General features: G+C 46.7%; 1 protein-coding gene across 6 annotated transcripts; it reads right to left on the minus strand.

Annotated features, from left to right (window-relative positions):
- Positions 1–1279: 1279 nt before the first annotated feature.
- Positions 1280–25594, minus strand: SMCO2 (single-pass membrane protein with coiled-coil domains 2). 6 transcript variants are annotated; one of them, XM_058655939.1, is made up of 9 exons: positions 22989–23107; positions 22503–22620; positions 20392–20528; positions 18784–18933; positions 11743–11830; positions 9233–9289; positions 7778–7834; positions 6509–6708; positions 1280–1535 (listed from the first exon to the last, which is right to left on the minus strand). In XM_058655939.1, the coding sequence occupies exons 1-9, from the start codon at positions 23084–23086 to the stop codon at positions 1337–1339; spliced, it is 1104 nt and encodes a 367-aa protein (XP_058511922.1). In that variant the 5' UTR covers positions 23087–23107; the 3' UTR covers positions 1280–1336. The 6 variants fall into 6 exon arrangements, with proteins under 6 accessions (XP_058511922.1, XP_058511921.1, XP_058511923.1 ...); XM_058655938.1 differs by lacking the exon at positions 22989–23107 and adding an exon at positions 25458–25594 and having other exon boundaries at positions 1281–1535; XM_058655940.1 differs by lacking the exon at positions 22989–23107 and adding an exon at positions 25458–25589 and having other exon boundaries at positions 1283–1535; positions 6509–6687.
- Between the last annotated feature and the right edge of the window lie 516 nt (positions 25595–26110).

A 26110-nucleotide genomic window follows, 5' to 3' on the forward strand; every position in this document is an offset into this window, starting at 1 on the left:
CTTCTACCAGTAAATCAGCTAGTAGTTTATCTAGAAACTTACCACAAATACCATGTGCTATGGGTCTGAGTAGTCACTTCATTTGTAAACAGGACCAATACTGTGCATTTTCTTACCTGACAGCATGTTCTCTCAGTATCACAAGACCTTTTAAACACACCACTGGTCCCAAAGCTACTTCCCTTTCTGTATCCAAGAAATTCCTCACACTCCCGCTCCTTCACCCAACCTCACAACCATCTCTTGGTTAACACTGTGTGGCTCTTAGCTAATTAGTAATCATGTTGAGCTTTTCCCTTAGCACAGCATGACAGCTTTCAAACTTACAGTCATACAAACTGTGAGAATGTATTAAAATAGAAAATATTAGAGAATCATTCCAGAGCTAAAGAATCAAAAATGTTTGGCTAGACACAACACCCAATCTCTCCTTTTGGAGTTTTGCTATGTATCACGGCATTGGAACCACTCCCAAGAAAGCTGCACATTTCTAGCACATGGTGCCATTCTCCAGCTCTAAGGCAGGAGGATTAAAGTCATGCGCAGGCTCCATTCCCAGATAAGGCTGTATACCTAATTGCAATTATGGAAGGGGAAATAGGTTGATTCTCCCAACACTGGTCTAATTCGTATGATAAGATCCGCTGGAAGAATAACAATATAAATGCAAACAACAGAGACAGGTCTAAATAAAAACTGTTGGAGATGAATCGGCAAGGACCAGTGACTGCAGGAACATGAAACTGAATGTCACTGGAAAGGCTGAAGATTATTTCAAGGGTGTGAGAAGATACAGGGCATTAGAAAAATGGCTACAGTAAGTGACTGAACAAATATTGAATCTAGCACTGGGTAAGGTGACAAGCTCCTGGCTTCAGATTGGCTCAGCTCTGGCCATTGTGGCCACTTGGGGAGTGAACCAGCTGATGGAAGATCTTTCTGTATTTCCTTTTCTCTGTAAAACCTACCTTCCCAATAAAAATAATTAGTAATTAAAAATAATAAGCGTCTACCTCCTCCCAAGGAGGCCCCCATTCAGTCTAAATTAGACTGGATACAGCAAAGAATTCTGAGCTTTCAGGTTTTTTGAGATGGGGGAAAACTCAGCTTGGGACTCCTTGATGTCCCCGGTGCTGGGCGTTTGAAGGATCCGTGTTCCGTATGTGTGGAATTTTTTTCTCAAGATGTCAGGGTAAGTTTTAACGGAAAAGCTAAACCTGTCCAATGAACAACCCACCAGTAAAGTCCTTTATGAAACACGGTAGGGTGCTTATGGGAGAAGCAGGCAGGATTTTATTGAGAAGGTCGGTGGGGGGAGCAGCTGCTTCGTCTCTTCTCAGGAGGGTAACAGGTCTTCCACCTCCAGGTTCAAGAAGGGTGTGATGACTTCCCGCAGCTCCCATAACGTGTGTCGCCCCAGCACCATAGGGAGCACTCTCTCGAAGATAAACGTAGCGTCAAAAAGCAGTATGTAACACAAAATCCCAGTGAAGGCGAAGACATAGAACATGATGAAAATCTGCAGCGCCCACTTCCTGCAGGGGAGAAAGCCTGGGTGTCAGGGAAACCCGGGGATGGCATTCCTGCCTTCTCCACCCGGGTTGATCCACAGTCTTTTAGCTCTTGAACGCATCCTGGCCACCGCCAGGGCCGGCCCTGGGGTTCTAAGATATGATAACCATGAAGCAAGGTTTGAAATGCTCTTCCTCCCTTCTGGCAGCTCATTCTACTCTCTAGCTTCATGGCGCACGAGGTGTATCATGCCTCTTTGAGGGCAAATACAGGTGCAAGCATTTCATTTTCTTTTGGACACAAAATATAATGTGATAAATGGAATCAACTGCTCTCTGTCACCAGCTTCTGCCTGGCACCAGGCGTTCCTCTCTAAGGCAATACCATGTTTTCCAAATCCTTGAGCACTCCTTCTGGACTTCATTTGGGATGTATTAAAAAGAAAAAAAACCTCACATAAATTCTTGCTTTACTGTTGCTCTCTAATTATAAATGCATCTGTGATTAGGGAGCAAAACTGGAAAATCCAGAAAAACCAGAAGATGCAAAGAAATGCTGCAGATAATCCAACTAGCTGGAGATGATTACCACCCACCACACACTTCAGAAGCCAAAACGCAGAGCAGGGTGACAGGTGGGCGGATCTCTCCTGTGACCTCCCTGGGATCTCCAGGCGTGAGCCAGGCTGGTGGCGTGTGATCTCAACCAGTCATCCCCTATCACATACAGGATTGCTTTTCCTTCATATGCACATTCAAGAGCCAATATTGTTCCCTCTCCACTACCCCATGTAATTGAAAAGCAAGTGACAGAGACCACGCATCTGCCAGTGCACTCCCTCACTGTGCACTGAAGCTGCATACCAGCCGGAAGCCGGACTGGGAAAATATCTTTTAAAATAAAGATTTCTTTCATTTTTTTATTTAAAATACAGAGTTGTTGAGAAAAGGAGAGAGAGAGAGAGAGAGAGAGAGAGAGATATCTTCCACTCTCTGGGTCACTTCCCAAGTAGCCGCAACAATTGGAGCTGGGTCAATTTGAGGCCAGGATCCAGGAGTTTCTTCTGGGTCTCCCATGTGAGTGCAGGGGCACAAGGATCCAAGCCATCCTCTAATGCTGCCTTCCCAGGTCATAAGCAGGGAGCTAGACCAGAAATGGAGCAGTTGGATACAAACAGGGACCACACGGGATGTCCACATCACAGGCAGATGCTTAGTGTACTATGTTGGTCCCAGAAAAACATCTAGTGATACTTCAAAGCCATTGATTTTTTAAATTTATAAATAAATTGATTTAGTGTTAAAAAATCAAAATACCTATTATTAAGCAAATAAATGATGTACAACATTGGTTTTAAAGGTTCAGACAGGGTTTGACTCCCAGTTTTGCTCCAGTTCCAGGCTCCCAGAATGCACACACTGGGGGGGCGGCAGGTGGTGGCAGAAGTACTTGGATTTCTGTATCCTGGTGAGTTCCAGGCTCCTGGCTTCAATGTGGCCCTGTCCCAGATGCCACAGGCACGTGAGTACCGACCCGGCAGATGATAGAACTCTGTCTCTGAGCCTTTCAAATTACTACAGTTTTTAAAGGTACAAACTGGGTTTTTAGAAAACCTTGCACAGCTGCTAAACTAGAATTATACAATAAAATCACCAAATCACATACTCAGAACTGCCCCCAAAAATCACAATATCACATACACAGAACCCCAAATCAGTGTCGTTAATAGTTTCAGCTTGTCCTTTATAAAGGATAAAACTATGCTTTTAAGTTTCGGATACTTATTAGTTTTCAAATCTTGTTATGCATAAAATCTTGAATCTTTTCCCAAACTCGTATATCACTGCGGTTGGTACACAGGGGTTGCCTGTAAAAGGACATGAAAGATCAGGGCATAGCATGATGAGGAGGTCACTTTGTGAAGCTAAAAGGTGCAAACACCGATGTGTGAGGTTCTTTGAAATGTTAGTGCCCAAGTAGGCTGGGCTGGAGCTCAGAGCCTCAGTTAGGACACGCTGACAGGAGCGGCAGATGCCGGCTCAGCTGCACGGCACCGGCACCGTAGTGCCAGCACAGCAGGACAGCTGCCTCATTCGGGTTGACTTTTGAGATAGGAGTCCACAGACCCTAACATTCGCCCTTTAAAGTACATAACTCATTGGCCTGCAGCTTAGTCACACGAGGTCCAAGCATCCCTGCTTGTGCAAGCCTAAGACATCACCATCCAACGTGGAACACGGTTTCCACAAGCAGCCGCTCTCTTCCCGTTCCCCACCACCCACAGGCCAGACATCCATCCACCTGCTTCCCATGACTTTTCTCGTTTTGAGCATCTCTGACACAGACTCACATGCTCTGTGGTCTGCTGGCTGGCTTCTCCCACTTAGTGGACCGCTGGCTAAGACTACTGCACAGGGGTCAGTAACTCACTCTTGTTTTGCAGTTGAATACCTGTTTATCACAAGGATGTAGCATACCTCATTCAGCCACTATCAGTGGCCATTCATCTGGCTAGTCCTCCCTGGCTATTACGCCATACAGGATGTTGTGAGCTCTGTGTCTTCAATCCCTTTGGGTACAAACCCAGGGGAAAGACTGCTGGGTGATGGGGTAAGAACGAACAGTCTCCCAAAGTATCTGCTTTGAGTGCCACCCCTGCTCCAGATACTGTCCAATACTCACCACTGCCAGGGTTAACTTTCTTTTATATTATGATAACCATATTAATGTACATATAGTAGAATCTGATTATGGTTCATTGTGGGGTTTTAAAATTTTATTGTAAAGATTTATTTATTTAGGGCCCGGTACAGTAGCCTAGCAGCTAAAGCCCTTGCCTTACATGCGCCAGGATCCCATCTTGGTGCCAGTTTGTATCCTGCCAGCCCCATTTCCCATCCAGCTCCCTGCTTGTGGCCTGGAAAAGCAATCGAGGACAGCCCAAATTGGGACCCTGCACCCGTATGGAAGACTCGGAAGCTACTGGCTCCTGGCTTTGGATTGGCTCAGCTCTGGTGGTTGTAGCCACTTGGGGAGTGAATCATCGGAAAGAAGATCTTTCTCTGTCTCTCCTTTCTGTATATCTGACTTTCAATAAAAATAAATCTTTAAAAACAAAAAGATATATTTATTTATTTCACAGGCAGAATGACATTCCATCTGCCGACTAACTCCCTAACATGGGCAACAGCCAGCGAGGGCTAGGCTGGGTTGAAAGAATTCCACTCTGGTCTCACACATGAATGGGAAGGGCTCAACCACTTGGGCCATCTTCAGTTGCCTTCCGAGGCGCATCATCAGGGAGCTGAACTGGAAGTGGAGCAGCCAGGACTCAAACCAGAGCACAGATGTGGAACGTTTTCTAAATGTTTTTATTTTTTTATTTATTGAAAACCAGAGAACTAGAAATAAAGGCAGAGGCAGACAGCAAGCTCCCGTCCACTGGCTCACTCCCTAAATGCCCACAATAGCCAGGACTGGGTCAGACAGAACCAGGAACTCACTTCCATTCTCCTGCTACTTGGCAGGGGACCCAACCACTTAAGTCAAAACTGCTGCCCCAGGGGCTGCTGCATGGAGGGTCAGGTTAATCCTCTGCCTGCAAGGCTGGCAGCCCAAATGGGAGTTGGTGGAGTCCTGGCTGCCCCTTTTGATCCAGCTCCTTGTGGATGGGTTGGAAAAGCAGTAGAGGACGGGCTTAAGTGCTTGCGAACCTGCACCATGTGAGAGACCTGGAAGAAGCTCCTGGCTTCAGAACGACCCAGGCTCCAGCCACTGTGGATATCTGGAGAGTGAATCAGCAGAGAGGAGACCTCTCTCTCTCTTCTTTTTGTAACCTTGCCTTTCAAATAAAAATAAATAAATTTTAAAAACAAACACATGAAAAAAAAATAGCCTGCTGCCTGCCAGGGTGTGTATTAGCAAGCTGGGATCCAGAGGAGTTCCAGGCTCCTGGCTTCAGTTTAACTCAGCCCAGCTGTTATGGACAATCGGGAGTGATCAACAAACAGGATCTCTCTCTCTCTCCCCCATTCTTTCCATAACTTTAACTTGCAAAACTTTTTCTTAAATCCTCCATCTAGGGGCCGGTGTTGTATGTATAACAGGTTAATCTGCCATCTGGTGTCTCGTACGGGTACCAGTTAGAGTCCCAGCTGTACCACTTTGGATCTAGGTTCCTGCTAATGTGCCTGGGAAGCAGCGGAGGGTCTTCCAGTCCTTGGGACCCTGCACCTGCATGAGAGACCTGAAAGAAGCTCCTGGCTTCAATCTATCCCAGCTCTAGCAACTGTGTCCCTTTAGGGAGTGGACCAGCAGGTGAAGATCTTTCTATCTCTCTCCTCTTTCTCTGTAGCTTTTAGAAATAACTCTTTAATCTCAATTTGTATAATTCTGGAGAAAACAGTTTGATTGTAATAGTCCTTCCACCTCTAATTGTATGGAACATAAAGGTTCCTGAAGCTTTCACCCCACCGTTTTGCCTCACTTATTTATCCACTGAACATTTCCCGCAACGAGACGAAAATAAGATTCTTGCCCAATGCAGAGTCAGGAGGAAAAACAATCGTGTGCAAGACGTGGGGTGCACGCACTTTTAACACAACAACAAAAAGCAGCTGATTCCCAGCCTCAAAAAAGGCTTGGCAAGGAGGAGCTGAGAACTCTAACCCAGGCTGGTGACTGGAAAGAAAGAGGCAGAAGTGTGCCCCTGGAGGAAGGCACTCCCAGGGGGTGGGCATGATGCTACGGCCTCTGGGATTCAGAGTTTGCCTCATGTGTATATCCAATACCATGGAGAGAGCCGCTCTGCCAGCAGACCCTTCTCACACTGGCCTTGCAGCTATGCGCCCTTTTAGATCCCAGGGTTTAAGAATTACATGGATGAGAGATAGAACACAAAGCTACTCCCCCAGAGCAATAAGAACAATATCTGTGTATTATCTGTGTATCGTATCTTTCCCATCTTACCTTAGCCCACGCCCCGCTCCCGACTCACCATGCTGTGACTGGCGGAGGAGTGGACCGCACCGCGGCAGCAGGCAGAGCCTCTGGGACCTGGGGCTCGCTTTCTTCTACAGTCATTTCTCCCGAGCTCTCCGAGTCCGTTTTCTCCTCCTGGAGCTGGTGGTACATCCCCAGCCTACTGTTGAGCAGGGTCATGTCCTTACAGAAGTTCTGAGAAAAAAGGGCAACCAACTATCTTGCTTTATAAAAAAGACTCAGAATGTCTCCCAGGCTTCCTGTAGCCAAGACGAGAGCGCATCCTCCTGGACCACCTCAGCATCCAAGGGACGGATCATGCCCCAATCTTGGGAAGGCATCTCTTTGGTCTCCCACCCTTCGTGGGAGACTGGCATGTTCACACCATATTGCACCAAAGCAATGGACCCAAACCCAGCGCAACCTTTAATGACTGGGGCATCCTCATGGGGAGAGACGCTGTCCCTGAATTACCTATATGAATCTATCTACTCAGTGACTTCCAGGACACCACGGTCACAAAAACCAGAAAAGGAAACTGAGATCTATGACCAGTGCCTGCATAGGAGTTGGGGACAGGCAAACATGTGCACAGACACAGAGAGAAACTTCAGAGGGTTCACAGCATGAAATGAAAGGATGAGTTGGTCTGGGTGCATTAAAGGGGCTAAAACTTACGAAAGTGGCATATTAGGAAAGGACTTAGAAAATGTTTGCAGGAAGTCATCTTTTCCTTCTCGTTTGGCGTCACCAGTGTTTTGAAGCATCCTTATACATTAGCTATTCCAGAGTAAGATACACTCCAAAGAGAACAAGGTGGTGGAACAGAGTGCACTGAGGTCCAGTGAGGGACACATCTACTGTGGACAGCTGGAGGAGCTGGCAGCTCTTAGCAGGTGACAGGCTGATGGTCGCTCTCATTCACCCAATCATATACAGGGCAACGTCTGTGAATGTGGGGAGGAATTCAGAAATGGTGCCCCTTTCCCTGCCCCCCCCCAAGGCATGGTTAGGAGAGATCTAGAACAAATGACACGTGGGCGGCAGCTGCAAGAATGCGTAAGGCATAGTCAAGGAGGGTGAGAGCTGGGTGGAGGCAGGAAAGCAAAGGAGACAGTTGGCTGAGGTGAGTGGACTCCTGAGGTCCCTGGCTGGCCGCAGCGAGCGGAGAAGCAGGCTGGCATGTGGCACACCTTCAGATGTCAGGGAAAGCATCAGCCCTGTATCTAGACAGAAATCATCTGGTTTTATCATCGTTTGAGGTTGTGTAACTGGGCACTCTTACCTCTATTCCCCCAGTGAGTTTCTCTTTTAAGTCATGAGCTTCATGGCAAGCGTCTCCCTGAAAAGACAGTCACAGCGCAGGGTGTGATGGCAACCGTGAGCTTCTGGTTGATACAACCAAGCCACACTCCTTTCTGACACCACTCAGAAGCTGGTCCTGCTGAGACTTACAGTCACTCAGCACTGCCCTTCTGTGAGAGCACAGCCAGAACACAGCCACAACAGCCCATCGCAAGAGAGAGAGCTGCAAGGCGAGCAGGACGGCTTTCACTGCTGTGGGTGTGCGGGAGCACGGTACCAAAACCTCTTAGAAAAGGGAAATTCACAAGTTCTCTTGCTGAGAAATTTCTGAAATCCATGTGTATGAGAGAAAATGTGTTAAGAAAAACTAAGAATAGATACCAATTTTTTCACCAAAATGAACTGATGTTTTCACTCTATTTAGCCATGAATTTTTTGAAGTACTTTCACACATTTACAAAATAGCTCACTGTAAATCATCTTTCTCTTTATTCACTCCTTTAAAAACTCCTATTAAGACATAAACTGGAGAAACACAGCAGGCTCTGAGAAAACAAAAACGTATTTCCTCTAAATATTTAAAACTTTATAATTCAGGGCCTGGCATGGTAGTGTAGTGCCTAAATCCTTGCCTAGCATCTGCTGGGATCCCATACGGGCACCAGTTCTAATCCTGGCAGCCCCACTTCCCATCCATTCTCTGCTTGTGGCCTGGGAAAGCAGTTGAGGATGGCCCAAAGCCTTGGGACCCTGCACTCACAGGGGTGGCCTAGAAGAAGCTCCTGGCTTCAGATGGGCACAACTCATTGAGGCCAATTGGGGAGTGAATCAGGAGAGGGAAGATCTTTCTGTTTCTCCTTTTCTCGGTAAATCTGCCTTTCCAATAAAAATAAATACATATTATGGGCCCGGCGGTGTGGCCTAGCGGCTAAAAATAAATACATATTTTAAAAATTGTAACTTATAAACAAAACTTGTCCTACTAATTGAACATCCAAGCTCTCTGGCTTAGCAAAAGTAACTGCCCACCAAAAAATGGTCTGCTTTTTCCCCATCTCCTATAGTTGGTCAGGTTGGGCTACAGGTGGCTTCAGTCTGTTAGCCAGAAGCTAAAGTCAGAGGCTGGAGCCAGGACCCCAGGCTGTCTACAGGTAACTTGATGTGTGATTCGGGAATCCCAAACAGGGTCTCCACTTCTCGCCAAATGCCTTTCTGAAGGTTTTGAAGGACAAGACTGGTTCCTTTTACTGGGACACATGGACACGTCACTTCATCACGTCATCCTGATTCTCACTTTTCTGACAATGAATGGGAAGACTAACTGGCAACTTCTCTCCCATGTCTACCCTTCTGAGGGCATCCTGCACTCTCCGACAGCCTTCAAACCTGAGGTTCTTAAAGAACCGTATTTCCTCCTTACCCATTTTATCATTACCTGGGCAAATTTCTTATCCATTTCTTCCAACTGTTTTCTAATTTCAGTGATCTTTGCCTGTAATACGAAGGAGAGTAAAAATGAATGATGTGTTAAAAGAAATGATTTTTAGGGGAGGCAAACACGTGAAGTTTGCCTAGAAACTGGTTTCTGCTCTTATTTTTCTGGATGCTGATCTCCAAAACCAACAGCAAATTGGTCAGCATCAATGGCCATTGTCAATACTGTGCCGGCTGGCCACAGTGCACTGTATCTTCAACTGGCTTATGGGTGAATTGGGGAGCACAGACTCTACACCCATTATTCTATCAAGCTGATTCATCTATAACCCCCAAATTGTGTGGCTTCCTTATTTAGAAAGAGTTGACTCACATTGTATCAGTGTCTCGGTGTACTGAACCAGTACAACTTTATATGGTACCTGTCCAAGACCAGTCAAAGCTGAGAATACACCTACATATCCACAGGGAGATTGTAGAAGACTTCGCAGTCTTCTCTGTGAACCCCCAAGCTCCACTAGGGGCTCAGCATCACCCAAAGTCCTGTCTACAGGCTGTTTCAACCGCCTTCTGCCTGCTTTTGTTGTTTTTTCAGGAGAGTCTTTATCACTATGTACTGGGAACTCAACCATGCACTCTGGCGCCAGCTTTGTGTTGAGTTCTGAAGCTTCAGTCTTCTCCAGCCTGGCAATGCCGCCACCCCAGACTTGGGAAGTCTTCTTCTGGTGTACAGCTGGAGGCACAGAGCCCCAGGGAGCCGGGTCAGGCTTCTTTTCACTTAGCGCGTGCGTTTGAGATTCGTCCATGTGGCTGGCTGAGTCAGAGGTTTGTTCCCTCTGAGGTCCAGCAGCACTCTGTGCACGAGCTGCAGTTCAGCCCCTCACCCAAGGGTGCCATGTGGACTGTTGCTGGCTTTTAGGTTCGCTCCAGTTTTTGTTTGCTCATGACCACGGGTTTCCAGTGCAGAGTTCCAGCATGCAGGTACAGAGGCTGTGCCCCCATCTCATGGGAGGCTTGCTGGGATGCCCCACCCTTTGACCTCAGGCTCCCCGCCCGGCCCAGCCTGGTCCACCCACCCCAACCTGGACTGTGTACAGCTGACCTGGAAGCACATTTTCTAAAGCAGATATTGTTTGGGCCTTTACTTCTTCCCTCATGCATAGCTTGTAATTCCCAAAGCCTCAGGATAGTAAAAATAAACACATAAATAAATAACCTCTTTTCAACTGGCACAAGATGGTACTGACCTCAAAATGTGTGATCCAATCTTGCTTCAAAGTAAACTGTCTCTGGGCTGATAAATTTGTGCTATGCTACAGATGACTTTTAAAATGTATAAGGTCTAAAAAAATATTATCTTCCCACATCAAAATAGATACTTTTCTCCCTTTACTACTTTCAAAATCCTTTTAATTCAAACTCCTAGGTTTGGGTTGAGGCAAAGACTGCCAATTTCAATGAAAAGAATAACTAGAAAGAGATGTTTTTCTGGTATTGTTGACTCACTGTCAAAGGCCATATAATAGAGTTTAAAAAAAAAATCAGCAGGAGTCTGAAGTCCAATTCACCCCAAAGTTGATCCCTGTACTAGGTGGCTTTTCACCACTCCCAACACTGAAGGCAGGCCAGCTGTGAAGAAACGGGGTCACCTGTGGCCCACAACCTCACAGGCTCAGCCTCTGGTGACATCGCAGGATGGTACCTGCACAGGGAGGGAGTGCAGAGGAAACAGCACGCGGGGAGTCAGGAGGCAGGCAGCCTGGCTGGGCCCAGCCCAGCCTTTACAACCAGCCTCTCACACCCCCATCCCAGGGACCTCCCCCGAGGTGCCCCCTTTGTTGCTGAGGACTGGCCTGTCATCATCCTCTTTGTTCCAGGAAGCCTTTCACTCTGGGATTTACAGCAAGATCTGGAGCCGGATCCTGTCCAAATGTCGGCAACCACTCTCTTTGAGCTCAGACACTCTACATGTCTATCAAAAAAAAAAAAAAAAAAAAAAAAAAAAAGGAAAATTAAACCATCTGCTAGTGTCTTCTGAATAAATTTTCCTCTGAAAAGAGATTCCAGGAAATGCCAACAGTTGAAATGGCAGCAGAAGTGCGGGCAGACATGGGAGCCAGCACGAGAGCTCTCCCCGAAGGAGCTGGAGACAAGCCTGGCAGACCTCCTGCATTCTAAGGATTCAATCCACGCCGAGCGCTTACTCTCTGGATGTTCTCTCTGCACTGTGAGGTGCAGAGACACAAAGATTAAGAAAACAACTTTTCAAGATGAAAAACTTGTCATGTTTGTGGTACCAAGTTTCTAGGAAAACTAGGAACATCTAGGCCTTTTGTGTTATCACAGATGATTAACGGTGGGTGCCGGGAGATGAAATGGCCGCATGATCGTGACCAATTGTGAGAGAGCTCCCGCTGGGCCTTGCTTGCTGTGACTGCCTCCCAAGTGGCACAAATCTGTACCCCCACCCCCCACGACTCGCCGACTGCCCTCCCGCAGCCTCTGGCTCACCTCGATGTTAGCCCCCTGGTCGGGGTCAAAGTCCTGGTCCTCCATCTTCTCAGTCTGACCCTCCAGGAACTTCACCTCCTTTAATAAACTGCAAACAGGTCAAGGGTTGGACTAAGTTCTGCAGATTAAGGAAAGCCACCCAGGGCAAGGGGTTGGGGGCAGCAGTTAAGCTGCTGTATTCCAGATCTGACGGCTTGGGTTCAAGTCCTAGCTCCTGCTAATGTGCATGCTGAGAGGCAGCAGGGGACAGCTGCTACGCTGGGGTCCCTGACACCCACATGGGAGCCCTGAACTGCGTTTCAGGCTCCAGTCTTCTAACCTGGCGCAGTCCTGGCTGTTGAGGGAGCCAGTGGATGGCAGTTACCTTGTCTCTCCTTATGTGTATGAGTGTACGGATATACATGTCTACCTTTCAAATACAATGAAAATAAATACGAATCTTTTACAAAGAGAAAGCACCAAGAAGAGGAGATACATTTGATTTTGATCTTCCATAGATCAAACGCTGAGGGTGGTGTTATGGCACAGCCGGTTAAGCTACCACCACTGGTGATACTCACAACCCATATGGGAGTGCCAGTCTGAGCCCGGCTGCTCTGCTTCTGAGCCAACTTCCTGCTAACAGCTTGTGAACGTGACAGGTGATGGTCCAATGGCTTGGGCCTTAGTGGGAGACTCAGGTAAGGTCCATGGCTCCTGGTCCCTGCACTGAGCCTGGTCCCAACCTCACTTTTGAGGCCATTTGGGAAGTGAACCGGCAGATGAATGAGATGAATGCTGGCTCTCCACTTCTCTCCTTCGCTCCCTCAAGTCCTGCCTTTCAAATAAATAAGTTTGTTGTAACAAAATCAGATGCTGTTCCTACAGAAAAAGAACAGCTAAGCCTACTGGGATGAGAAGTTTTAGGTAAAAGTCAAGAAATTAAAAAAGCTTATCCAGGTGCACATGGAGGATACGGCAGTACATTGGAACCTGCAGAGGACCCCTGGTACCACGACAGAGGACAGAACAAATTGATCAACCACCTCAGCCAAGTGTTGGCAGTGAAAATCTGGGCAAATGGAGACTCTAAGATGGAGTATGTCAACCAGTGGATTGTGGAGAGATTTCATCATGCTTAGAATGGTGAGATTAGTAGCAATTCAGAACTGTTGAGCTATCAAAACCACTTGAGCAGTGCCCTCGAAGCATGCCCCACATTGGGCAGCCTGGGATGGTTGGGAGGGTGGGTGTGGCATCTCCCCTTATCTACTCCCTTCCCCCACATACAGGAAGGAAAAAAGAGAACGTGGAAACAATGGTCTTATCCACTTTTCTGTAGCCCTTGATCCTTTGCACCCTAATCAACTATGTAAAGATGATTAAAATAAAATAGTATCAAAAAAAAGAAAGTAAAAAAGCACACTATGTAACCTTCTAATATTAAAGACATACAACATGAAGCCTAACTGGACACAGAAGCTGAACATTAAAATAATTAAAATGGGAATTTGCTGGTAGGCATGAGTCACACGGGTCAAGGCAGTTTTCTACCTGCATCTGATATCAGAGTACCTTATTTGAGTCCTAGCATCTCCGGTTCCATTTCCAGCTTGCTGCTAATGCACACCCTGGGAGGCAGCAAATGACGGCTCAAGCACATGGATTCCTGGCACCCCTGTGGGAGACTTGGCTGGAGTCCCTGGCTCCTGGCTTCGGCCTGGCCCAGACCCAGCTATTGCAGGCATTTAGGGAATCCATCAGTGGAAAGATCTCTCACTCCTTTCTCTGTCTCCTCCTCCTTCTCTGACTTAAAAAAAAAAAGTTAAAATATTATGAAATGAGTGCTAAAAAATACGAAAGTGCCTGAAACCTAGGACTATGAGGAGCCCTAAAACTTGCCACCATATACACAATCTGTAAGAGGGAAAAAAATGATAATTGAATGTCATCTAAATTAAGTATATTTGTGCAGCCAAAGACTGGGCAAAATGAAAACTGACAATACATGTGCCAACGGGAGTGAAGAAATGGTGTCTCTTACACGTTGGCTATGGGAACGCAGCACGTGACAGTCACTCTGGAAAATCATTTGGCAGTTCTTTGTCAGAACTAAAAATGGAGCCTCCATATGACACATCAGCTTCACTGTTGTGCAATTATCTCAGAGACGCAAAGCCTTTTGTCACATAATAATGAAGGGATATGTATTCAAAGCAGCTTTATTCACAATAGCCCCCAAACAAGAAGTTATACATTTTTCTTCTAGCAAATGTCCAGGCTGTGGAATATTACTCAGCAAGGATAAGCCGGGAGCGACCGAGCCATGCAGAAATTTGGATGTACCTCAAGGAAATAATGCTAGGTAAAAAAAAAATGAAAAAGTCTGAAAAAGGGCATCTGACATAATTCCATCTATGCAAAATTCGTGAAAACACATTATTGTAAAGGCATAGCAAATCTGTGGCAAGAATTTAGGCCAGTGGTTAAGGTGCCTGGGTCCAGGCCTGGCATGATAGTCTATGGCTAAATCCTCACCTTGCACGTGCCTGGATCCCATATGGGCACCAGGCCATGTCCCAGATGCTCTGCTTTCCATCCAGATCCCTATTTGTGGCCTGGAAAAGCAGTCATGGACAGCCCAAAAGCCTTGGGACCCTCCACCCATGTGGGAGACCTGGAAGAAGCTCCTGGTTCCTAGTTTCAGATTGGCTCAGCTCTGGCCATTGAGGCCACTTGGGGAGTAAGCCAGCAGGTAGAAGGTCTTTTTCTCTGCATCTCCTTCTCTCTGTAGATCTGACTTTCTGATAAAATAAATAAATCTTTTTATTTTTTTAAGATTTATTCATCTTACTACAGCCAGAAATACACAGAGGAGGAGAGACAGAGAGGAAGATCCTCCGTCCGATGATTCACTCCCCAAGTGAGCCGCAACGGGCCGATGCGCGCCAATCCGAAGCCGGGAACCTGGAACCTCTTCCAGGTCTCCCACACGGGTGCAGGGTCCCAAAGCTTGTGCCGTCCTCAACTGCTTTCCCAGGCCACAAGCAGGGAGCTGGATGGGAAGTGGAGCTGCCGGGATTAGAACCGGCGCCCATATGGGATCCCGGGGCTTTCAAGGCAAGGACTTTAGCCGCTAGGCCACGCCGCCGGGCCCAAAATAAATAAATCTTAAAAAGCAACAACAACAACAACAAATTGTGATCTGTTAGGAAAAAGAGTGATACATGAGGAATTATGAAAATTAAGAACATCGCCTTTCCAACAATATTAAAGAAAAGCCACAAGCTCAGAGAAATACTTGCAAACCACATGAGAAATAACCAGTTTTTTTTTTAAATCAAGATTATAGAGGAATTTGCAAAACTCAACAATAAATAAACCAGCCACCCAATTTTGTAAATGGGCAAAATATGTAAACAGGCATTTCACCCAAGGAGATACACAGACCACAAACAGGCACAGGAAAGATGCTCATTAGTAGCTACACACAAAGCAGAAAGCACAGCGAGGTATCATCACACACCTATTAGAAGGCCTACAGTTAAAGAGGAGGAGGAAGGGAGGGGAAGGGGCTGGGAGGAGGAGCAGCAGCGGTGCTGGTAAGCATTCAGAAACAAAGTCTCCCACACCTGCCAGCAAGAAGGTCAAAGGGCACAGCCACTCTGAAATCATCTGGCAGATTCTTATCAACACAGTTACCACACAGCTCAGAGTTCTCAGTTCATAGTTGTTCATCCAAGGAAAAGAAAAATATTTGTTCATTACAAACAACCCATTCAAGGATGTTTACGGCATCTTTCTTCGTAAAGTCAGAATGCTCTACGTCTGGTGAAAAAATGAAAAAGTAGAATGATGATGAAACAGGACACTATCCTCCAAAAAAAAGGAAAACTGCAGACACCATAACGAGGATGAGTCTGACACATTGTTCCCGGTCAAAGAAAGACTGGCTGCTGAGTCACCACAGTGTTTGAAGATTTGGAAAAAGCAAAATGAGAGGGGCAGAGCAGCTCAGTGGTCACTGGTGGTCTGGCCTGAGGACCCTATGCAAAGGGGCAGGTGGATCTCTGTGGGTGAGAATGCCCCACAGCTTCACTGGCTACACTAGGTTGACACCAGGAGCCTGGAACTCCATCCAGCTCTCATCCAAGCACTTGAGCCTTCTTCCTCTGCCTTCTAAGCCAGCGAGGTGCATCAGAAGTGGACTAGCTGGAAACTGAACTGGGGCTCATATGTATATCAATTATATTTGATTTTAAAAACTGAATTCTAATACGTATGGTCTGAATGAATTAGCTCACAGAATCCCTTTACAAAGAACATCACTGATGCTTTGGAAGGGAAAGAGGCCCACATGGGAGAGAGCAGCCAGGACGTAAATGCTGGGGAGAGGGTTGGAGAAAACAGAAAGGCAATGTTCCATGCACTGCAGAGAGGACAGCCAAAAGGGTAGCCTTCTGGGAGGAAAGTTCTGGAACATGGCAGGGAAGAGCAGATGGCCTGAGCTGTTCCTAAGAATAGCATCTGTTTCTGAATTGTTCAGGCCTGTGTAATTAACAAATGTGGAGTTTTAGGGAATCACCACCATAAGCCAAAGAGGTAGGTGGTGGCTGTACTAGTCTGCAAGAGAGTGAAGTCAAGGCTTTTACAAATGCCAATGCATTTAGCCAAGGAACAGAAGTCGGAGTTCAAATCAGGGCACCTTAGACCCCAGAGCCCATTCTCTTTATCCCAAAGACTTTGTCCTTTTTTATTTCCATTTATATTCAGAGACTGGCAAATACACTTTACACTTTTCCCCAGATCATGATGGGCTCCTGTGGACAACACTGAATGACCCTCAAGGATCCCAGGGACCTGAGCACTTTCCTTCGAGGACTATGAAAGCAGTTTCAACAGGAGAGAGAGAATAAAGATGTGGGTGATTTTGATCTAAGCTTTGAGATTTTGCAACACTGATTTCTAGTCAGTAAAATTTCATGCTTTTTATTCCAAAGACCTTAAACATCTTTAAGTCAGAATTTAGGCTTTACACTGTTCCTGCTAGGACAGGAGGTGAACTGAGTAGGGTTGGCACAAGGACCCCCTGGTATGCGCAAAATCTGGCATTGGGAGGGGTTCTGATGGAGGAGCCTGGGCAACTCCTCTGGCAGGACACAGTCCCTGCAGGTTAGCGCAAGAAGCATGATAGGAACCAGCCCAGAATAGGACATGGAAACTTTCCCACTGGCACACATTTGGCATGGGTCAGGGGCAGACCAGGCTGAATCAGTTCATGTCATCCACTGGCAAATCCGATCACCAGAACAGAGTGTGGGTTGAGCCGGGTTTGGTCGCGACAAAACCAGTACACATTATGGAATGCCAGGGCGTGGTTGCCTGTACTGGATTTGACAGCAGCACCCAACCAGCACACGTGAGATCCAGGAAGGGAGGGACAGAGCTGGCAAGGGGATTAAGGGGCTGGTCCCCTCGCCGGACAGCTACTCCCACTGGAGAGCGTGGGCTGGGATGGGGACAGACCAGACTAAGCAAGGCTGCAACACCTGTGTGCTGCATGTGGACTAGATCAGGGAAAAGCCAGGCTGGGCTGATTATTCCTGTGAGTGCAAACATAAATTAGATTGGGTGAAGGATGTTTGGGCTTAGCCGCAGCATCAGCTGGCACTGGGGGCTAATTCTGTCAAGTCAAACCACAGAACCACCTAAAGAGTGCATAAACCGGGACTAAGAGAGACCTGGGAGGGAAAAAGTGGGTTCCCCCTTCTTGGGTCACTACTCCCGCGGGAGGGCATGAAAACTAGGACGGGGGCTGGGGTGGCTAGACAGAGAGGCACTCAACAACATCCGTGAGGGCTGGATGCTAGAGTTGGTTAGATGGAACTAAGCTTTAATACCCAGTGACAAGTACAAGAGCCCAATGGGATGGGGGACAGACTGGTCTACTGCTACACATACTGGCAAACCAGGGTAGGGGGCGGGCCTGGTGGGGGTTTTTGTGGGTCACCCCGACTAGGCTGCAGCTCCCACTGGTTGATGTAAGGGCCGAACCAGACTGGACTGCAACACCCATTGGTTCCAGTGCAACTCGGGACTGAAAACAGAACCAACCCAGCAATTGAAACCACCAGCTGATCGTGGTGATGGACTGTACCGGGCCCTGTGCTTGCTAGAACATACAAGAATCTAGTCTGGGAATACCTCAAAGTTTCTTTGGAGATCTCCCCAATAGAACTGCTGGACTCAGAACTCTAACCAAGAAAAGACAGAAGACAAAACAGGTCAATCATTCATCTCAGCGGTATGTTGTTGGCAGCGAAATATGGGGCAAACGGAGACTTCATGATGGACCATATCAATCAGTGGACGACCTCATCGAGTGAAACTGGCAGCGATTCATAACTGGAGAACTATTAAAACCACTTGAGCAAATATCTCAGAGCATGCCCCACATCCAGGACTTGGGGTGGGCAGGAAACCGGGTGGGGCTTCTCCCTCAATATCCCCCTTTACCTCAGATACATGATGGAAACAATATGGACATAATAGTATTACCCACTTCCCTATACCCCCGAACCTTTTTTTAACCGTAATTAACTATGTAAATATTGTCAACAACAATACAATAAAATAAATTTTAAAAAAATAAATAAAATTAATTTTAAATATAAATGCAATAGGGCCAGGCGCGATAGCATAGTAAAAAAAAAAAAGAATTTAGGCTTTACAAAATTAAATTTATCTGAATGGCGGAAAGAAAAGGAAGGAGAGAGACAGGGAGAGAGAGATCTATCTTCTGGTTCATTCCTGGTTGAAGTCAACAGCGTGAAATACAATCGATGTCTCTCATGTGAGTACTACGGACCCAAACATTTGAGCCAACCCTTGCTGCCTCCCAGGGTGCATGCGAGCAAACAGCTGGATTCAGAAGCAGGGTACTTGATGGGGGCATCCCAAACAGCATTTAAACTGCTGTGCCAAGTGCCTACCCTTACCCAAAGTTCTGGAAGCCACAAAACATCCCAGTACCTTCCAACCACCCCCAACATCAACAGTCACCTCTTCACAGTGCTCTCTGTGATGCTGGTTATCTGTAGGATACTGTTCATCTTCTCCATCCAGTCAACGTGATCAGCTCCGAGTTCTTTCACTTGCAGGCTCATCTTTGCGTTCCAGTAGTTCAGCTGCCGGAACATGTTCTCCCGGCTCCTGCAGAGGTGTCACTGTGATCATTTGAAGGTAAGAACCATGGGACACCTCACCCAGTGAATGCCATGGTGGTCTGCTCATTCGTGCCCAACACAAGATGGGTCAGTGGGCAGTCAGATCTCAAGAAAAGAAGCTTAGGCACTTGAGATTCATTTTTATAGGCTTTTAAAGCATTATTCTTGGAGCCAATGCAAAGGCTCAAACGGATAACTTCCATCTGCAAGCACCGGCAGCCCACAGAGGCACTCTGTCTGGTGCAGCTATCTGGGGGGCAAACCAATGGAAAGAAGATGTTTCTCTCTGTCTATCCTTCCCTCTGTAAAAATAAAATAAAAATAAACCTGAAACAAAGTATTGTGATTATTTTTCTTGGAAAGGTAGATTTACAGACAGAAGGATAGACAGAAAGAGCCTCCATCCATGGTTCACTCCCCATGTGGCTGCAACAGCCAGTGCTGTGCTGATTCGGAGCCAGGTGTTTCTCCCAGGTCTCCCAAGTGGGTACAGGGTCTCAAGGCCTTGGAGCACCCTCCTCTGCTTTCCCAGGCCACAAGCAGGGAGCTAGATGGGAAGTGGAGCAGGCAGGACACAAACCAATGTCCATATGGGATTCCAGTACATGCAAGATGAGGATTTAGCTACTAGGCTATTGTGCCAGGCCCACAAAGCATTACTCGACACTTAGTTAAAAAGAAAAAGAGAGAGAGTTATAGGTTTACTTCCCCTACACATGGTATAAATGATACATATTGCCTCAGGATATTAGGGTAGGAAAGATACAATGAGGGCATTTCCCAAGATTCATGGTCAAAGGGAATTGAAAGACATATTTATTTGATGCAAAACATTTCCAGAAATTCCTGCAGTGTTTTTCATAGCATACATACATAGAACCAATTATGTCTGGATTTCAAGTTTTTTCACACCAAAATCAACTTTTAGTTCCATTTTCCACAATTTTGTTTTTTTTTTTTTAAGATTTATTTTATTTTTATTACAAAGTCAGATATACTGAGAGGAGGAGAGATACAGAGGAAGTGGAGCTGCCGGGATTAGAACCAGCGGCCATATGGGATCAAGGCGAGGACCTTAGCCACTAGGCCACGCCGCCGAGCCCCACAACTTTGTTTTGCATCAGGGAAAGGGTCACAGGACTTAGCAGTATCCTTCTAGTGATAATGATAATCATTTTTACATCTGGAAGATTATCTGAGCATGCTGAGACACCTATCGCTTCCAGCCACTACCTGTCTGCAAAGGGAGTCTCACTGCTCTGCCTCTATCCACAGACACATCCCCAGGCTGCCTTCCTGCGGGAATGAGTAGGTCGTTACCCACACACGTGTGTGCTTTGTGTTTCAACACGTGTAAGAATGCTGAGGCTAACAGTCTTCACTCTCTGCCACGTTTCCACCTTCCCTCCTCAAAACATCACCTCTTGCACCTGTATAGGCTTACAGTTCTGGAATGTTCTCCGAAAGCTGCAAAGATGTGGATGTGCGAGGGTCCTCAGGGGCGAGGTCTACTTCCTGCTCATCCGGTCCCCTCTGTGGCGGCTGCTCAGGCTCAGGCTCAGTCCTCAGCTCTGCCATGCCCTGAGAAGGACAACGGAGGAAGCAGAGCAGAATGGATGAGATACTCCACTCACCTGGCCAAACTCCTGCTCTGGAGGCAAGCACCTCACTCTGAGGCTGGCACCAGCTGCTGCCATGAGGCATGCTTTTTCTGTCCTGGCCCGAAAGGCTGGGGCAGGGACACTGGGCCCAGTGTCCACCTGCAGGGCTCTGTTTGGTGCTCATGAGGTACAGAATCCCACCCAACCATGAACTCTGAATTCTATGACTGTTCTAAAAAATGGTCCATGTTATGAGGGATAAAAAGGTGGTGAGACTCTATTAGGAGGCTAGAGAAATAGATCAATTAAATGTATTGAATATGTCTTGTTTGGATGCTGGTTTTAGAAAAACACAGTTCTGAAAGATCTCTTGGGGAACAACTGAGATACTCACCTTACTAAGAGCACTCAGGACATTAGGTCATTTCATGAACTGACTGCTGGGGCTGGCACTGTGGCCTAAGAGATAAATGGCTGCAAGGCCAACATCCCACACAGTTGCCAGTTCGTCTCTCAGCCACTTCATTTCTGATCCAGCTGCCTCCCAATGGCCTGGGAAAAGCAGCAGAGGACGGCGCACATGTTTGGGCCCCTGCACTCACAAGGGACATCTGGAACAAGTTCTGGGCTCCTGACTTGGTTTTGGCAGAGTCCCACTCAGTAAGTACATTTGGACAGGGAACCAGCGGATGGCAGCTCTCTTTCCCTCTTCCTGTCTGCCCTTCTAATGCTGCCTTTCAAGTAAATAAATCTTAAAGAGAGAGAGGGACAAAGAGACAGAGAGACAGAGAGACAGAGAGATAGACAGAAATCTCTCTCGCCCCTCTCAAAATAAAGCTGTTTAAAGAAATTACTGTTAATCTTCTATGTGCTGTTCTGGTATTTTGTACATGCAGAACAAAGTGTTCTTAGAAATGATTGCTGAAGGGAACAGAGATGAAGTGGCTAAAGTCTCCGGCCTACTTTTTAGTGTCTTGGGTCATTTCATCTTCGTATAAGCAGAAAGATAAAGCAAATGTGACCTATGCTAACCACTTTTAAACCAGCACGCAGGAATGTGGCTGCTTATGGTAGAGTTCTCCTAAGTTCTCTTTTCATTTATGTTTATTCAAATCAAAGACTTGGGAAGTTTATATCTCTGTTTCTTTTTTCTTTGCTTTAAAAGAAAAGCGTTCAAAGCCTTTTCTGGTATTTTTAGTCCTTTCTGCTATTTTCTAAGCCTGTAACACCAACAATCATTTTTCTTCTAACACTTTAGTAAATAGCCCTGAGAAATATTTCTGTTCTCTGAAGACGTTTGATCTGGAATTTTTGTGCTTCAGAAAAACTATTTTTAAACTGAAGGAGAGAAGTTTGGAGGAAGGAGAACAGCTCAGTCTCTTCCGGGAATGCTGTATAAACTACTGGCCAAGTCAACATGACTATCAAACCCTCACCCAACTCACCCAAACTGCCCTCACGTGCCTGGCTACTTTCCATTCTCATGGCAGTCTAGGGCTGAATAAAGGTTGGTATTGAAACCTCCCCCTCCAAGCCTTTTACACTTTGTGACCTGCCCTGGGTCTAGCGGGATCAAGGCCTCCGCCCGGTGGGCCTGTGTCACAGTGCTAGGACCCTGTGTATGTGACCTTCCGGAAGGAGTCTCTGCATGTAATGAAGTGAGCATCTTGGACTACCCGGATGGGTCCTAACACCAGGGACTAAATCATCTAATTGAGAGACAGCAGAGAAGAGAAAGCTGGCTGAGGACAGGACTGGAGTTAGGACACCTGAGCCAGAGATGGGAGCAGGAGTATTCTCCTACAGAGACCAAATGAAGGGCCAGCCTTCCTGCCTTCCTGGATCAGGCCCTGCAGCCCCGCCTGAGGGAGGAGGAAGTCCACAGCTCTTTTGCCACATGTGAGGTGCGGAGCTCCTCTTTTCGCCCACATGGCCATCCAAGGGTTCCTCTTACCCGTGTTTCCGTGCTCCCCGCAGGAAGGGCGTCCATTGGAGGATTTTCAGAGAACTCGTTGTCCTTCTCCTCCGATCTGCCCAAGGACTGGTCCGTTTGGATCGTTTCCTTCAGTGAACTGCAAGCCACACAAAGCAATCAGAGGCTGTTGTGACGCATTCCATCCCTCTTCTTTAAGGGGGCAATGAGACAAGGACACAGATGGACAGAGTTCTTTCATCCGTTGACTCACTTCCAAGATGTGCTCACTTGCCAAGGTTGGGTTGGGCAGAAGCCAGCAGCTGGGAACTCATGTGGCTCTCCCATGTTGGGGCAAGAACCCAACCATTGCAGCTATCACCTGCTGCCTCCCATGTGTGCGGTAGGAGAAAGCATTCAATACTCCCTGGAATGTTCCTCCACTCCATCAAAACCTCATCGGTTCTGTCCCAGGGGCCCCAGGAAGTCTCCAGACATACTGGTCCCAGGAGCCCAACCCTACCTTACCTCAGTGCACTTTCAGTCTTATCCTGCTGCTGGAGAAAGCACTCATTCTTGTCAAACAGCAGCTGTTCCTTCACGTCTGTCTGCCTCCACGGAGACATCTCGCTCTTCAGATTTATAGGCAAGACAGCCATCTTGTAAGGAATTTGCTAGCATTCACTCTGCTCAGACCCAGCTAAGTTCTTCCCCAGGAGGTTAGGTCTGAACTCCTTCTCTGAAAGGACTGATTATTCTAACGGACTCTAGAGTAAGCTCTAGGATTTCTGAGTTGGACATAGGAAGGTCTAGTGTGTGGCTGTCCCCAAGGACACACCTCACACTCCGAAGCTGTCAGGTGCGCTCGCGATCCCTGAACGGGAAGATCAGACAGGAACACATGATAGTCAGCAGAGGTAGACGGCAGTGTGGAAACCTTCCTTTTTAAAACTTCTTACTGATTATATAATACAATGAACACTGTGAATAATGGGGGAAAATGGAAGAAGAAAATAATTAGTCCTCTAGGAAATGACCAGAGATAACTTACAGAAAAATCCAGACTTAACCATGGTCAATCTTTTCCTATGTTTGTTTCTAAATCTGATATCTGTTTTACTCTTTGCCCACCTTTGACAATTACGCTATCTCTAGTTGTTCAGGCCCACACATCATAATGAATATGCTTGTGTATTAATTTTCAGGGCAGCGCAAATGACAATGGATACTCCCTTAGGAATTACAGGTTCAATGTGTATACAGTACAGTTTTTAAATACTTAAGAAAATATTTTTTAAATGGTTCAGTCAAGGTTCAACCAATACATAGATCAGCACTAGCATGTATGAATGGCAAACCCTCGTTCTAGGCAGGTAAGCAAATGTTAGCTAGAGAGCAGGGAAGTGGGTTGTTAGAGTCATTGAGAAATAAGGAAAAAATGAAAGGGAAACAGGAAAGAAGGTCTGCCTTCTGAGTGGTGACACCTGGCGGGGAACTTCCAACTTCAGTTTCTTCCACTTCGCCTGGCCTTGTTGTCTCTCCCTGAACACAGCACCTAGGTCTCTGCAGGGCCTCAGAGGTCCTTCCACGAGGAAAGACAGACACAGCCAGTTAAGCTAGTGCTTGGGGAAGCCAGCACTGCAAAGCCAAGAGCCGATGTTTGAGTCCTGTCTTCATTTCTGATCCAACTGCCTGCTAATGTACACTCTGGAAGGCAAAAATGGCATGGTGGCTCAAGGACCCCTGCCACCCACGTGGGCCACCTAGGTTCCTGGCTTTGGCCTGGTCTGGCTAGAGTGGGCATTACGGGAGCGAGCCAGGGGATACAAGAGCTCTATGTGTTTTTGTCACTCTGCCCTTCAAATGAATGAAAATCAAGTACATAAACATTTTAAGCCTACCGTCAAAGGAATGGAGTGAGGGTATGTTTTGCAGCCACAGCTTATGAGGAACACTGGGTTCCCCCACGACCCTTTGCATTTCACCTGACAAGGCTCCATTCAGATGCCTCACCCCCTTTGAATGGGCTTTACCACACTCCCAGCTGAGCTAGAACCTCAGACCCCGTCGCTCCAATCCTTCCCCTCTCCTCCCTGGTGCCTGTTGGGCCAATGGGTGAGCTGCTCCTCACCAACTGCCTACCTTTGCTGTCCCAAATGAGTTCATTTTCTTTAAGATCACAAAATTCCAAGACGAGTTACATCACAATCAGGCAATGACAGCTAACACTTACTGTGGCTGCTCTCATGCTAGATGCTGACTGTGTTTACATATGAGTTCCCTGATTTAATTTTTTTACCACCTGTACCACCTGTTCCACCACGTACAGTGCTGTACATGGCCAACTCTTCATGCTGGGTCCTCACTGCTAACTCAAAAAGATTTCTCTGCATCCCTTGTTTACTACAAAACATGCGGGCCCTAGCATTTGATTTCCATTCTGTTTGTTCCCTTGCCCACTTAGCTGCTGGCTCCTACCCCTGACCACAGAGGCCCCTGGGTCTTCTCTCCTGTACCAAGCAACTCTTTTGAAGCCTCTTGTCCACTCAGAGTAGCTGTACGGTTTCTTACTCTGTCCCAGTTTCTTCCACCTTGGACAAAGTACAGTCCATTCTCCTCTCTAAGGCCCCCTCTGCTTTGTTCCCAAGCCTCAACTTGTCAATTCCCTTTGTGATTCTAAAACTGAGTTTTTAGTGCACCTGCCGGCACTCCATTCACAGCAGACCAGATCTTCCCAGGAACAGACATGTCAATCTGTCTCTCACACCTTCAAGCTCTTTTACTGTACTGGTCTTGGGCAATTCTTCACTGTCTATGTGAGCCACCATCTCACGTCCTTCCTTCTCCTGAGAAGCTGAGACTAGTCACCACTGCGACCATGCATTACATGTTTGCATTCTAGCTGCCAACAGTGTGTGTCTTAGCCTACTTTGTGTCGCTGTAGAACAAGATGTGGGGCTGGGCAGTGTGTAAAGAAAGGAGCTTTCCTCAACTCACCTGTCTGCAGGTTCAAGGGTCTTGGGGACGAGCATTTTGGCACAGAGGGTACAGTCATTTCCTGCAGTGCTGACATCCCACATGGGTGCCAGTTTGGGTCCCGGCTGTCCCATTTCCAATATGGCTCCCTGCTAATGAGCCTGGGAAGATCTTTCTGTATTTCCTTCTTTCCTCCTCTGTAGATCTGTTTTCCAATGAAAATAAATACATATTTTAAAAGCTTATTTCTTTTACTATTATTTTATGATACATTTCCATACGCTCTAGGATTTCCCTTACCTTCTCTCAAATCTCATTGCCATGCATTTCCCCTTTATTATTACAATGGTGTAGTACTTCATAAGCAGTCATAAGTTCACCATCCTGCTCTTTATGTGTCCTGACATTGTAGTACAGAAAATGGCAGAGTCCAGCACCCGATTGTCAAGATCTATTCACCAGTTTCATTGGGAGTCCATCTTTGATTTGGAAGTAGAGATGCATACAGCATTGTATTCTCACATCTTATATGAAAAGCCATAAAACAAAATCAACAATAGAAAGAAAAACAGAAAATTTACAACAACATGAAGTTAAATATCATGCTGCTGAATAATCAATGTGTTGCTGAAGAAATGAAAATAAATAAAAAGCCTTCTGAGGCAAACTGTGTG

This window comes from Ochotona princeps, chromosome 27, assembly GCF_030435755.1.
Source record: "Ochotona princeps isolate mOchPri1 chromosome 27, mOchPri1.hap1, whole genome shotgun sequence".
Taxonomy (NCBI): domain Eukaryota; kingdom Metazoa; phylum Chordata; class Mammalia; order Lagomorpha; family Ochotonidae; genus Ochotona; species Ochotona princeps.

Coding starts and splice junctions, on each gene's coding strand:
- SMCO2 (XM_058655938.1), bottom strand. CDS start 25,570: ATGGGACAGCCGGGACCCAAACTGGCACCCATGTGGGATGTCAGCACT. Junction 11,831..18,783: donor ACAGAGAGCACTGTGAAGAG/GTGACTGTTGAT, acceptor ACCTGTTTGCAG/TTTATTAAAGGAGGTGAAGT. Junction 1,536..6,508: donor CCTCCGCCAGTCACAGCATG/GTGAGTCGGGAG, acceptor TCTCCCCTGCAG/GAAGTGGGCGCTGCAGATTT.